The sequence below is a fragment of the Helianthus annuus genome, chromosome 3 (assembly GCF_002127325.2).
Source record: "Helianthus annuus cultivar XRQ/B chromosome 3, HanXRQr2.0-SUNRISE, whole genome shotgun sequence".
Lineage (NCBI taxonomy): Eukaryota > Viridiplantae > Streptophyta > Magnoliopsida > Asterales > Asteraceae > Helianthus > Helianthus annuus.
Genome location: NC_035435.2, coordinates 150,107,327 through 150,120,455, shown reverse-complemented (window position 1 = coordinate 150,120,455; position 13,129 = coordinate 150,107,327). Strand labels below are relative to the sequence as shown.

General features: G+C 35.2%; 1 protein-coding gene across 1 annotated transcript; it reads right to left on the bottom strand.

Annotated features, from left to right (window-relative positions):
• Positions 1 to 1,218: 1,218 nt before the first annotated feature.
• On the bottom strand, positions 1,219 to 7,186 carry LOC110930053 (protein BREVIS RADIX). Its single transcript, XM_022173272.2, has 7 exons — positions 6,878 to 7,186; positions 6,695 to 6,746; positions 5,010 to 5,190; positions 2,417 to 2,766; positions 2,113 to 2,242; positions 1,710 to 2,035; positions 1,219 to 1,629 (listed from the first exon to the last, which is right to left on the bottom strand). The coding sequence occupies exons 3-7, from the start codon at positions 5,118 to 5,120 to the stop codon at positions 1,551 to 1,553; spliced, it is 996 nt and encodes a 331-aa protein (XP_022028964.1). The 5' UTR covers positions 5,121 to 5,190; positions 6,695 to 6,746; positions 6,878 to 7,186; the 3' UTR covers positions 1,219 to 1,550.
• Between the last annotated feature and the right edge of the window lie 5,943 nt (positions 7,187 to 13,129).

Here is a 13,129-nt window from a genome sequence, read left to right as displayed (position 1 = left end):
TTCATTTTTCCGTTCTGTTTATTCTCTTTCAAGCTTATTTTTCGATCAGGTAGTTCCTTAGCAAATCATTTGGATTTGTCCCAAAATGTATGTAAATCATGATGCACAAAGTAAGCATGCTCAATTTTAGGTTAAACGGTAACTATTAGGAACAGTTTCTAGTCGTCGTAAAATAAGTTCAAAACCGTTTGATAATTAAAAGGAAACTGTCTAATGGTTTGTTTTCATGATTTAATATTGCTGGGCTGAAAGGTGTAATGTCTGTAACTAAAATGATTATTAGAATCTAAACAAGAAAACATCTACACATTTAAGTTTAGTCATGAGTTGCCAAAATACTTTTTTTTTTTTTTGAAACGTGAACTTCATTATATAACGCCGAACCCGAAAACCGGGCCGAACAACAACAGAAACAGCCTACATATTAACAAATTTACACCAATCTGTCCATTCTATTGAATCTTTCTTGGACCTATGTTTATACCAAAGATAACTAATCGCTCTAACTTCACTAAAAATCTCTTAAACCTGAGGTCGTTCCTAGCCTTCCATAAAAACCAACAAGCAGTAATCACAATCCCTTGCAACGCCATTCTCTCCGACGGTCTTCTACTTCCAAGGTTGTGGATTTCTAGTAAATCTCTGAAAGAAAAAACATAGAAGTTCATGACCCGACACCAAAAGCTGATTTTTCCCAAACTCCGAGCGCCAAAGGACAAGCAGTGAACAAATGAGATACAGAATCGGGACCGCTACCACAAAAACAGCAGTCGGCATCCGACACCGCAACACCTCTTCTGGCAAGGGCCTCTACCGTCGGAATCCTATCCATATCTGCACACCAAAATACGTTGGTGTATTGATTTGGTGATGAAAGACGAAGAAGTAAACTATAGAAGGTGTGACCGTTTCGGTCCAAAATCTAAACAGAACGGCAAACAAAATCGTCCAATCCATTTAGAAAAATGTGAAAAAGCCAATCGTAAAAGCAAAGCGTTGAGCGGCTGGTTTGATCCGCCGGACCATCAACACCCTTACTACTGGATGTTTTACCAATTATAGTCATGTTTTGTAAATATCTTACATTTTGTAACCTTGTCAAATCCAACATTAAAGTTTATTATTCAAAACTGTAATTTGTATGTTCCAACTTGGTCACTAAATCAAAAGGTTGAACAAATAACCTTGCATGGAAAATGTACAACTAACTCATCAACATCCAACAAACCCACCCTCATAATTTAACCAATAAACAAATAGATACAACACTTCAAATTTCAACTTACAAACACAATCTAAACCCCCATAAAAGGGAACATCAAATCCCTCTCATAATTTAACGTCAAAGAGATGCACCATTACATATAACATAAAAGTTTTAGATCCCTAAATCCGCACCTTAATGTAAAAAAAAAAAAAAAAAAAAAAAATCACCCTCTAGAACCCCGATAACGATATGATTAGTGAACAAACAATGGTTGTATATCATGTTCATACGAGATGCTGTTAACACGTTCGAGTAGTCGGTCCTTGTATAGTTAAAGGTATAATTAAAGGTATTGAGTTTGTATTCTCTCCCGGTTTTGTTCCCACCAAAGTTTTGCATGCACTTCCCCGAACTTTTCACGGCTGCATAAACACGAGAGATTATTCAGGATATCAGTGATTTTATAACGATTTTGTATGAAGAAAATTTAGAAATAATTTACCTGAATCTAACACGGCGAAGCTCTCTAGTGCCATCCGTTAACTGTCTGATTGTAATATAAACACCAGGTTCATCTTGCTCGATCCACTCAGACTCCATATCACTAGCATTACTGACGGAAATTGAAGCCTCGTCTCTAGATGAAGTTGTTGTCCTTGATGCCTCCATAGATGACACCTCACCCTTGGGCCCACCAGCCCCATACGCATTGGGTCCTGCGTTGTAATGTGGGTTGCCTCCATAGTTCCTATTCCACTCTTTGTGAACTGATGGGTTCATCATTGGACTTTCCATTGCTGATCCGAGCCTCGAGTAAGTAGAATCTCTCTGCATAATTTGTAAATGGTAAGTGTGCTTCTTAAGTAAGCATTATTAAAAATGGACGATAGATTAATTGTTGTTACCCCGTCTTCAGAACGAGAAGGCGTGTTTAAAGCTTGACAGTTGAATCTTTGAACGTTGTAAAGCTCCATTATTCGGTCATAGTTTTCACCCCACCACCTTTGAGCTTGCCATTTGTCAAACATTTCCCGGCTTCAATATATTCCATAATACAAGAAATATCAGCATTTGGTTAAGAACTCAATGGTTGTATACATGTAAATGACGCCTCTAGATATTGTTAAAATATTTAAACAAGTAAACGTCATTATTTTATCGACTACTATCATGATTTTTGTATCTTTTTCGTCAGGAATAAAATCTTACTTGAATCGAATCCGTTTAAGGTCATTTCCGCCATTAGGTAACGAAACAAAAGTGATCTGAACACCCGGTTCGACCTGAGCCATCCATTCTTTAGGTTCATCTTCATCCTCCAAAACCAAATGACCCGATTGTCTAGGTGGCTCGTAACCTCCACTTGTATGATGTGGATCATTACTAGTAAAGTCCCAAGCAGGAGTAGAGCTCGAGCTTCCCGGTTGCATATACGGGTAATGAGCCCCTTCGGTTATCGTCTCAAAATCCGGGTAACCTCTTTTTCCATTCTTGCAACTACTAGGCGCTATTGGAGGTTTCCCCTTCGAAGGACCGGAAACTTTCAAAACATCTTTGATCTGCAAACACCAGGTTTACGGTTGGTTTACGGTTTACGGTTTAGGGTGTACAACAATTTTGACAAGTGGGTTAGAAACAGACAAAAATTCAATGGTGGGTCCAATATAGGACACTCGTGTGCCTCTTTTTCCAACATGGGTGTCTTGTCTTTTCCTTAAGATATACTCCTACTACATATTCACTTTTTTTGCATGGTGTGACTGGAATAAAAATCTTGTCACTATATATTATATTCTCCAATTTCCAAACCTAATTTTGGTAGACCAAACTACCCCCATCACTATAGCCTCTTTCAGTCAAGTTTAATGAATCTTGTCTCAGTCATTTAGAGATTACACTTTTTAATATTCTGGATTCTTTTCTTTTCTTATCTTTTTTTTGTTTGTTTTTATTAAAAGTGGCAGAAGAATCTTAACTCTCAAACCATAAGCATAGTACATAAACTGTACTTATTAAACATTTTGTTATTTCAAGTAAAAACATGATAATGGGACTCATGTTACAAGATCTATTTGAATCTTTTCCCCTATATAATATTCTTCTAGATTGTTGTACAGTTTCAGGAGTCAAAAAACATGTTATATATACTTCTATATAGTGCATGTCGGTTCCTCAAAAGTAAATGAAATAAGGTAAACTTTAAGATCTTGAATGTTACATTGTCTATTAGCCTGTTGTACAGATATATCCAGAAGTAAATGGAAGAAGGTAAAGTTATAAGATGACCCACAGTTAATGTAGCCGCCAGTAGTTAATACTGTTTCAAGTAACAAATTTACCCACCTATGTTAATATTATTTATTAAGTAAATTGCCAAAATCGTCCCTGAGGTCTGTGCATTTTGTCAGTTTCATCCAAAAACGGCTTTTTTTGTATTATATTGCCTTTCACTTTTGAGATTGTTTGTCATTTTCATCAACGTCTAACTTTTTTGCCAAATGTCGGACAAAAAAATAAAGCAAATTAGACGTTTGGATGAAAATGACAAACAATCTCAAAAGTGAAAGGCAATATAATACAAAAAAAAAGTCGTTTTTGGATGAAACTGTTAAATATACCCAAACCTCATCAACGATTTTGACAATTTACTCTAAGAAAAAAAAGTTATCTTCAGGAAAAAAAACATAGAAGAAATGAAGCTACTCAACTTTCTTGAGCAGTTCAAACATTGATATAATTATGAGCTATGACAAATTTTGGGTATTCAGGTTAATAATTGCACTTAAATAAAAGTTATTTCAAACTAAATAAGGAAAGCCTAAGTTAGAGTGGCAGTTTCATTTCATTTTTTTTTTTTTTTGAAGAACACATTTCTGAACAGATCCCCATATTCTACACATCGAGAATGGAAAAAGTATGTGGGCCTACTTCTAACTCTAAACTAGATATGGGCATATGCCAATAACTTTCTAGTAACAATTTAGTTCAATTAGAACTAGAACCATCACAAATAGTAATTAAACAGGACCTTGGTTAGCAACCGAAGCGCGAGATGCAAAGGCCCAAGGCGCCCCACACATATACGCGAGCCTCTAAGTATTTATATATTTTTTATTTAACATAAGTTTTTAGTGCGCCTCTTGTATAGTCGTTGACTCATGCAATTTGAAGTGTGGAGTGTGCTTTTTAAGAGCAAGAACAACACGCCGAGATTCAACTTAAGCATTGGTGCCAAATCATCACCGATGGAATTAGAAATTTTATTATGACCCGCATGCCCAAAATCATTAACCAAATCATTATTGTCTGTTTTACAGACACAAAGCTCACTGATTTATTTTTATTTGTTCGAGTGGAAACTTCTCAGAAGGTCACCATCTTAGTATCACTTCCACCCAACCATGATTATTTGGTGACGTTAACCTCTTATTCACAACCATTACGTCTAAAAACGTTGGTGGTATACAAAAAGGACGATTCTTTCTTTATCTATCTATAATCTAAAGAACAAAACATTGATTTTACTATGGTGTGTGAAAAGCAAGCAGGGTTGTACACATTAAAAGAACCCAACAAATATAAATGTCTCCTACATGCATGTATAAATAATAGTACCAAACTACAATAAGTGTCATAAGCATGGTCTGAGCAAGATTTAGTTTTGTTTAAAGAGGTAGTAAAAAGATACAATAAATAATGCTTGCAAGAAGCAGAAAAAGGCAAAGAGACCTTTAGCCACATAGGATGATGAGGACATTAGTGTGTAGTGTAGGTTAGACAGAATCAGGGTAGGAAAGCTAACCTGCGCCGTGAGGCTTTTGACGGTTTCTTTACTGCTTGGAGTCCCACGCGCCCCCACTTCCTCTCCTCCATCTTCTATCTGCTGCTTGGAACATGTTATACACGTCAGCATCTTTTTCTACTTCGATCCTTCTTTATATGCTTAACCAAAATACAAAACTTCTTTTTCCTTAATAATTCCTCTGCACACCAGAAACATAAAGAATAAAACTTTAGCACCTTTGGAGTTATATAAGCATATATCACCATCAAAATTTCAACATTCTTAAGCATTAATTTAATCATTAATTAGAGTGAGATTATAAATAATAAATTTTGAAAATAAAATCTTTTTTTGCTATTTATCATTGATTGCAAGTTTAATGAAATTCCAGAAAACAAAACGAATTAAATGTTCCATAATTTATGCTACTGGTTGGAAATACAAGATTTCCTAAATATATGTTATATAATTACATATTTTTTTGAGAACCAAAGGGTCGCGCTCTAGCGTTATCAGGATGACTTTGAGGAGGTCGATGGTTGGAGTTTCGTTCGTGATAAAATGTCATGCACAGCACAAACCAGAGGGTTGCGCTCTAGCATTATCCGGATGACTTTCTCTAGAGGAGGTCGCTGGTTGAAGTTTTGTTCGTGATAAAGTGTCATGCACAACATAAACCAGAGATTTACAGACCTTCGGGCGATGAGTTTCCCGGTTTTAAACTTGTTAAAATTTGACATTTTTTAAGTTGTTAAGTCAGTGTAAACAATGAATGCTAGTACAATAAGATGTAGAGAGAAACATTAAGAGAACATTCATTGGGCCCCACGTGATCCCCAAATTCGAGCAGTATAATATGGCTTAAGAATAAACTTTTATCAATAAAAGAAAAAGAAAAAACAACTCTACTATCGTATTTTCAAGCGTTACACTTAAGTACGCATGTAACATAATATTATAATATTATTTCAAACATATTATAATATTTATAGAAAACCGAAAATAAAAAATAAAAAAAAAGTGAGGAAGTTTATACTCACGTCTCCTAGTCGATGATAAAAGAAGAGAAAATTCCAAGACAACAATTTCTTGGGAGAAAGAAAAAGGAAGAACAAATAAAGAGAAAGTGTAGAGCTCACTCTCACCGGGATCAGAAACCGATTTGCTTTACCGGTTTTTAATAAAAACAACCTTTAATGGCCGATTCATTCATTACATACAACCTTTCTTCTTCATATGGAACGAAATAGACCAAGCCAAGGTTTACATTATTTTCTACATTATGGAATTAAATTAAGATTTGCACCAGATTCGAAGTTTCAATGATGAATCCGGTTATATATTATTTATCTTAAAAAATATTTGATTTGGTGAATAATTGAAAATTTTTATTATTATTTAATTATCTTGTTACATGATCACCACCTGGTCTTGCTTTTGTCTGCAGCATTACCAATATTCACCTTCTCTAATGACTCATGAGAGAGAGTGTATCAACTCAAGTAAACCATGCTAACATATTATCTGGTTACATGGTTTTGTTTCAAAGTGTTTTTTTGGTATAAAATGAAGAAGAAGATGATGATTTAAGATAATAAAATGTAAAACAAATGATCAAATGCTTTGGAAGATGGTGAGAGCACTGCAAGTGTTCGACGAAATGACAAACAGACAAATCGAAAACAGATCCATGCATACATTACCTTCGAAAACGACTGGCCTTCACAGACTCTGATCTTGTCTCTTATCAAACTTCTGCAAATACAAAAAAAAAAAAAAAAAAAAAAGAAAAAACAACTCAAAAACGTAACCAAATCGTATCGAATCCTTCAAATTAGCATTCAATTTTACAACAGTCAACATAACAAATATAGTCAAAATATTACCAAAACACGTAGGTTTTTTCAATAATGTTGCAACATTTATACAGAAAAAGATGCTCCGGCGAATCTTCTGGAAGTCCGGTCCGGTGATGTGATCGGAAACTGGAAGATTTGGATTTGATTTGGTGCGAGTGGGTGGTGTACGTTAAGAATATGTTGTACAGAGACAAACAGGAATGAATTAGTGAAAGAGACAAGAACAGAGATTGGTTTGTGGTATTTATATAGGGGGTAGAGCTAACGCCGTTTTTCTCTTCCGTTTGTTCACGGAAAATGTTTACTCGCCGTTAGTTCTTCTTTTCTTTTGGGGGGAGATGGGAGATACATAGATACCTCTCTTTACCATTAAGGTGTTACTTTTTGAGGTTAATTCGGAACTAAGATATGGTTTACTATAAATGATTTGTTTATATGCTTGAGTTATAAAGTGGTAGGTAGGGTGATTAGGATGTATCTAACACCATTGGAGATTGAAATTTATAGGTTTGTGTATACAATTTCTTTTATCATATCCATTTCATATTATCGTCACATAAAATTTCCCGTTTCAAGTGTTTTTATCCTAAAATGGGGTCTCCATCTTTTTCATCTACCAGCCGGTTTTTAAATAATTTAAAACGAAGTACAATGATCAATAAATACGACTACTTGCAGGGATATTTGGGATTGATTGTGTGTATTGGTTGAATTGTGGTCGAGTGTTAGCGTAGTGATGGAATTGTGGAAAGATTTGTGGGTTTAATTGGGGTTGAGGTTAAATTTGTTCGGGTTATGATTGTGGTTGACCTCTACACGTGGAATGGGTTGAACTGGGTTTTTTTGGCGATGCGATAATCCATTGAAGTTTTTGATAGTTGATATATGTAGGTTGCTTGTTTGAGTTTTAAGGTTTTTTTTTAATTGTTGCGCATTGTTGGATCATTGGTGAAGTGCCACTCCTTTCTCCCAAAAATTCTCGGTACCAATATACGCGGATGGTGTAGATCTTGGTACCACAATGCAATGCAATGTTAGCTTAATTTTCGGTACCATATTCGGTTTCGTGGTGGATACCATCCCCTAATAAAGTGACTACTTTGAGTTTTCTCTACCAAGATATATACTCCTAATTTAAGGAAATATGTGATAAAACCAAGTCATGTTACGCAGAGGTTGTTATTTTGCTAAACATGCAAGCACTAAATTAGTAATTTTATAACACCACGCAAGCACTTTTAACTTAAAATGAGTTAAGGTGTTTTGACCGACCATTCACAACATATTTAAGGTAGGGTTGTTGAAAGGATAGAAAGTGGTGGAATCACAAGGTGAAATAATGTGTTTTTATGAAGGATGATCATATCCCCAACAATGAATACATAAATGAACAATGTTATCTTCATTTAACTTTGCTTATAATTGTTATATCGATTAACCAACGTGTATGTAGTCTAATGGTATCAAAATATTGTATGGGTGTCCCTCTCTTGAAGCGGAGAGCGTTCTATCCTCGTTGGAGACAACTAATGTAGAATCTAAGAGTAGTGTGTAGTTTGTCGTTCAAAAGAAGTTGTTTATTGACAAAATTGATGGCTAATGATTTAGAGACGTGTAAGATGAATTTTAGAGAAATCATAAAAGTAGTCATTAGTCATTTTCTTAAGGGGCTGTTTGGTAGCCTCTTAATGACCATTCAGATGCTACCTCTTAATGGTTTAAAACCTCTGAATAAATAAGAGGTAACCTCAAGTCTGAATGATTAAGATGTAACCTCTGAATAGTAAATTATCACATGTCACATTCTTCTACCTTCTCATTGGTAAAATTCTTAATGGTTTCATTAAGAGGTAGCCTCTTAATGACCATTTAGAGGCTACCAAACAGCCCCTAAGTGTTTTATATCTCTATGGTACATAAAAATAGTCATTAGTCATTTTCTTAGGTGTTGTATATCTTTGTGGTAACGTCGTAATCATAGCATTTCATACTTTTATCATTATATATCTACTTTCACTCTTGTATCGTTGTCTTTAATCTCATAACGGTACTTAAATCGTGAGTTGCGCAAGTATATATATAGACGCTTGAATAACATTCATGTATCATTTAATATGCTAGATGAAAAGGTCCCTTTTCTCGCTGGGGCGGGAAGGGTTGATTAAAGACATATTTGATTCGCAAAAACTCGAATATGATTCACATATCATTTTATATGGGTTGATGAAGAACATTTTTAGAGATATACAAATCTAAAAGGCAAATACTCAGAATATGATTATTTAACATGGGAAGAAGAAATTGTATTATTTTGATGATACCCAATATAAAAGATACGTACTAGAATTTGATTCGCTTGTCATTTAATATGAACACATGGAATTATATATGTTACGCCTATGCGTAAGCAAATATAAAAAGTAGATACTCGAATACGATTTATGTACCATTTATTTATATTAGTTTTTTGTACTATTGTTGGATGTATCTAATACACGGGTAAGAGTGATACGTAAATCCAAGTCCATGGCCGGATCAATGTTTTTGCAGGCTTAAAACGAAGTGTAAAATTGAGGCCCTACTCTTTTATCCACGGCCATTTTTTTATTTAACTAATGCTTTTCTTCTTTTATTTTAAAATTTTAAATACCGGATTCAAACCTTTAGTTCACCATACAATGATGAAATATTATTACAAGTAATTAAGTGTATAAAAACAACATATAAATAGAATACAACAAAGATTAGAGACAAGAAGACTTGTAAAAAACTAAATATCATTAGAGCATCCACAATAAGCTTATTTTTTGGCATTTTTAAAGAGAGAGAAGGTGATGTAGATGAGTGAGATGATGAGTTGGAGGAAATAGAGTGTGATGGTGTATGTGAGGAAAAATGAGAAAAATGGGTTATGTGAGTGAGAGTGAAGAGAGAGGAGAGACAAATTGTGTTTTTATAGTTTGTGAGAGGGTCATGAGAGAGAAATGATTTTATTGGTTGGGTAAGTGCCCATGTGGCATTTAAAAACATCGCCCAAATACATGCTTAGGCTGGAGGGTGTGGGTTGGGGGTTATAAAGGACACCTCAGCGCCACGTAGGCGCCACGTCAGCCAAGTGGCTTTATAACCCCCACTTTAACATGGAGGGTGTGGTATAAACCCCTAGGGGCGCTATAGAGAAAAAAAAAAACTTGATTGGTGCAAACAAGTGGGCCCCAGCTGATAACCCCCTCCTCTCTCGCCATCATGTTGGCGGCGCCCCCTCCTTAACATGGAGGGTGTGGTCATGGAGCCCCTGGGGGCGCTATAAAGGCTGAGGTGGCCGGGTGGCGCCCCCCACACCCACCACCCTTATTGTGGATGCTCTTATGAACATGAATATACTGATTACTTTACATAAAATTCGAAACTGATTACTTGTTTTTTTTATCCAAAAGTCAAACTTGTGTCTTTGCCATATATATATTTGAGAAAAGTGCCTGGATAGTACGTGGTACGTGGTTTTTCCTTTTTCATCTTTAGTCCCTAACTTTTTTAAAATTATAGCTATAGTCTCTAATTTTTGCATTTTCGTTCTCAGATAGCCCCTAACGTGGATGGGGTTAATTTTCTCAGTTACTGGGGTATGAAATTACTAAAATGCCCTTAATAATAAATAAATAACCTAAACCATTTACCCACCTACCCACCCCTCTCCCATTTTCTTCTCTCTTTCTTTCTGGTTCTGCTCTACACAACCAAACCACCATCACCACCTTCACACCTCCACACCATCACCCCCAAATCTCAACCGCGAAGGAAGGACAACTCTACACTCCTCATAATTTGACTTTTATACAATCATCAATTACATCATCTCCTCTTTCACTTGTTCTTCCCTCATTCAACCCCAACCCAAAATGGAAACACAAAACTACACCACTGTCAAAATCACTCAACCGCCCACACCACAGCAACGCACTCTCCCTCAAATTCTTCACCGAATTCCCCAACGCCGTATCATCCCTTGTCCAAAACCCTAACGTTGTCGTCATCCTCTTATCCGGCACCCGCAACCACTTATGCTCCGGCATGGACCTAACCTCCTTATTGGTGGAGTTGATATTGTAAGCGTGTGTGATGTGAGGTATTGCGCTACGGATGCGTTTTTTCTGTTGCAGAGATGGTGGTTATGGGTGGTCGGATTATGGTTTTGATGGCGGTGGCCGGTTCGAGGAAAGGAGTTACGGACGCTGTTGAGAGGTTTACGGAGTCAGTTTCGTTCGATAAAGCGCTTTTTAAACATGATATTAATGGTAGCCGTGCTCATGCTTCAATGCTTGCCAAACAGGTATTGGTTTTGAGTTTGTTTAGCTTTCAGATGATAATTAAGCGTAAAACTTTGAAATTAGCATATTGATTATATAGATCGAAGACTTACAACGGTTGAATTAATGGAGATTTGATGAAATTGGTGGAACGAGAGCCCTAGGGTTTTATATTGGAGAGATGGTTTATCATTAATGGAGAAAGAACAAAAACTCTCTTTAATCCATATTTGTTCTTTTTTAAATTTTTTAAAGGGATGGATAAACAAGTAATTTCAGATGGACTTAACGGAGAAAACTTACGGACATCCACTCTAGGGACTATCCAAATAACAAATTGTCAAACCATAGGGGGTACCGGTGTAATTTTTAAAAGTTTGGGACTATAGGTGTTATTTTATAAAACCACAGGGACTATCCGGGCACTTTACTCTTTTTAAAATTAGGTTTTAGTTTTCTTTAATTAAGTTGGCAAAATGACTAAAATACCCTTAACTGATTAGATCTAATTGAAAATTTTAACTTGGTTAGTGCTAAAAGACGAAAGATGTAATGAGTTTTCCAGATAAAGGACTGTAACTGTAATTAATGAAGTTAAAGGTTATCTATTGCAATCCGATACAAACATAAATGACGAAACTGTAATTTACCCCAAAAAAAAGAATAATACTTGAGAATTATATATTAGTATAATATAACTAGGTTTAAAGATGTTCGCTGCGTTGCGGCGAATTTCTTTTGTTATTTAGTCTGTGTTTACATGTGTTTTGAAATCACTACGAGCGTGTTGCGAACTGAACTGCTGACAAGAATAAAAAGAAAATGTAGAAAAAAAACACTAAAAGATAACCGAAAGAAAATCAACCAAAAAAGTTATATGGTAACGACGTTGTTCGTATGTCAGAGATGAGCAAATTGTTCTGGGTACAATACCAAATTTGCCGAACCGAAAGATCTTAAGTACAAATTCGGTTCGACTTTTGGCGTTCCTGGTACTGGTTCACAGGCGTTTTTTACCTTCATATACTGGTACCGTAACTGGTGTTCTGTATCAGTTGGCACCGAGCTCATCCCTACCCCTGAAACTAAAAAAAGAAAAAAATAAAAGTTGAAGAATATCAACAAAAAAAAGTTGTACGATACCGTTGTTCGTACGGTAACCGTGATCAGGGATGAGCAAATGGTACCGGGTAGCAGCACTGAATTTCCCGAACCAAAAGATTTCCAATATCAATTCGGCACCAACTTTTGGCGTTTTCTGTATTAGTGCCGGTTTTTACCTTCATGTACTGATACCGAACAGGACCGTCTCGGTATTTTCGATACCAGTACTGGTTCGATACCGGTTGACACCAAGCTTATCCCAACCCCTGATATTAAAAAAAAAGGATTAAAGTTTAAAAGTCAAGAAAATAACTATTATTATAATATTAAAATTATAAAAGTATTAAAAAACTATATATTATTATAATATTAAAATCACTATTCATTTTAATTCGTTTATTAATATATAGTAAATATATAGTAAATATATAGTAATATATAGTAATAGTAATATAGTAATAATAATATATAGTAATATATAGTAATATATAGTAATAATATATAGTAATAATTTGCAATATTTTGTTGCATTAGAGGTTGTACACCATGCTATGTTGGTGTTTTATGCATGCAATGGTTGTACAAAAGTATTTAAATTTAATTTAAATAATATCAATTAATAACAAGTTTATGCATTATAGTCTTGTAGATTATGCTTTAGAACTTTGTTTTGCTGTAGGTTGTTGTAATTGGATTGAAAAAAAGATGATTTTTATCTTTGTTATTGGATTGGAAAGGAAAACATCGAGGTATAGGTATCATCTATCATAGATTTTGGCATCCTTTTTTGTTAGGATTTGTGTAAGTTCTAATATATTTATTTGTTACCAGGTACCATTTATTGCTATGTATAGAAAGGAGGAGTGCC

Bases quoted from the DNA above. Each gene is read 5' to 3' on its own strand.
- LOC110930053 (XM_022173272.2), bottom strand. From the start codon at position 5,120: ATGCTGACGTGTATAACATGTTCCAAGCAGCAGATAGAAGATGGAGGA. The intron at 2,243-2,416 runs GTAAGATTTTAT...AATATATTGAAG, and splicing joins CTTAAACGGATTCGATTCAA to CCGGGAAATGTTTGACAAAT. The intron at 2,036-2,112 runs GTAACAACAATT...CAAATTATGCAG, and splicing joins CTTCTCGTTCTGAAGACGGG to AGAGATTCTACTTACTCGAG.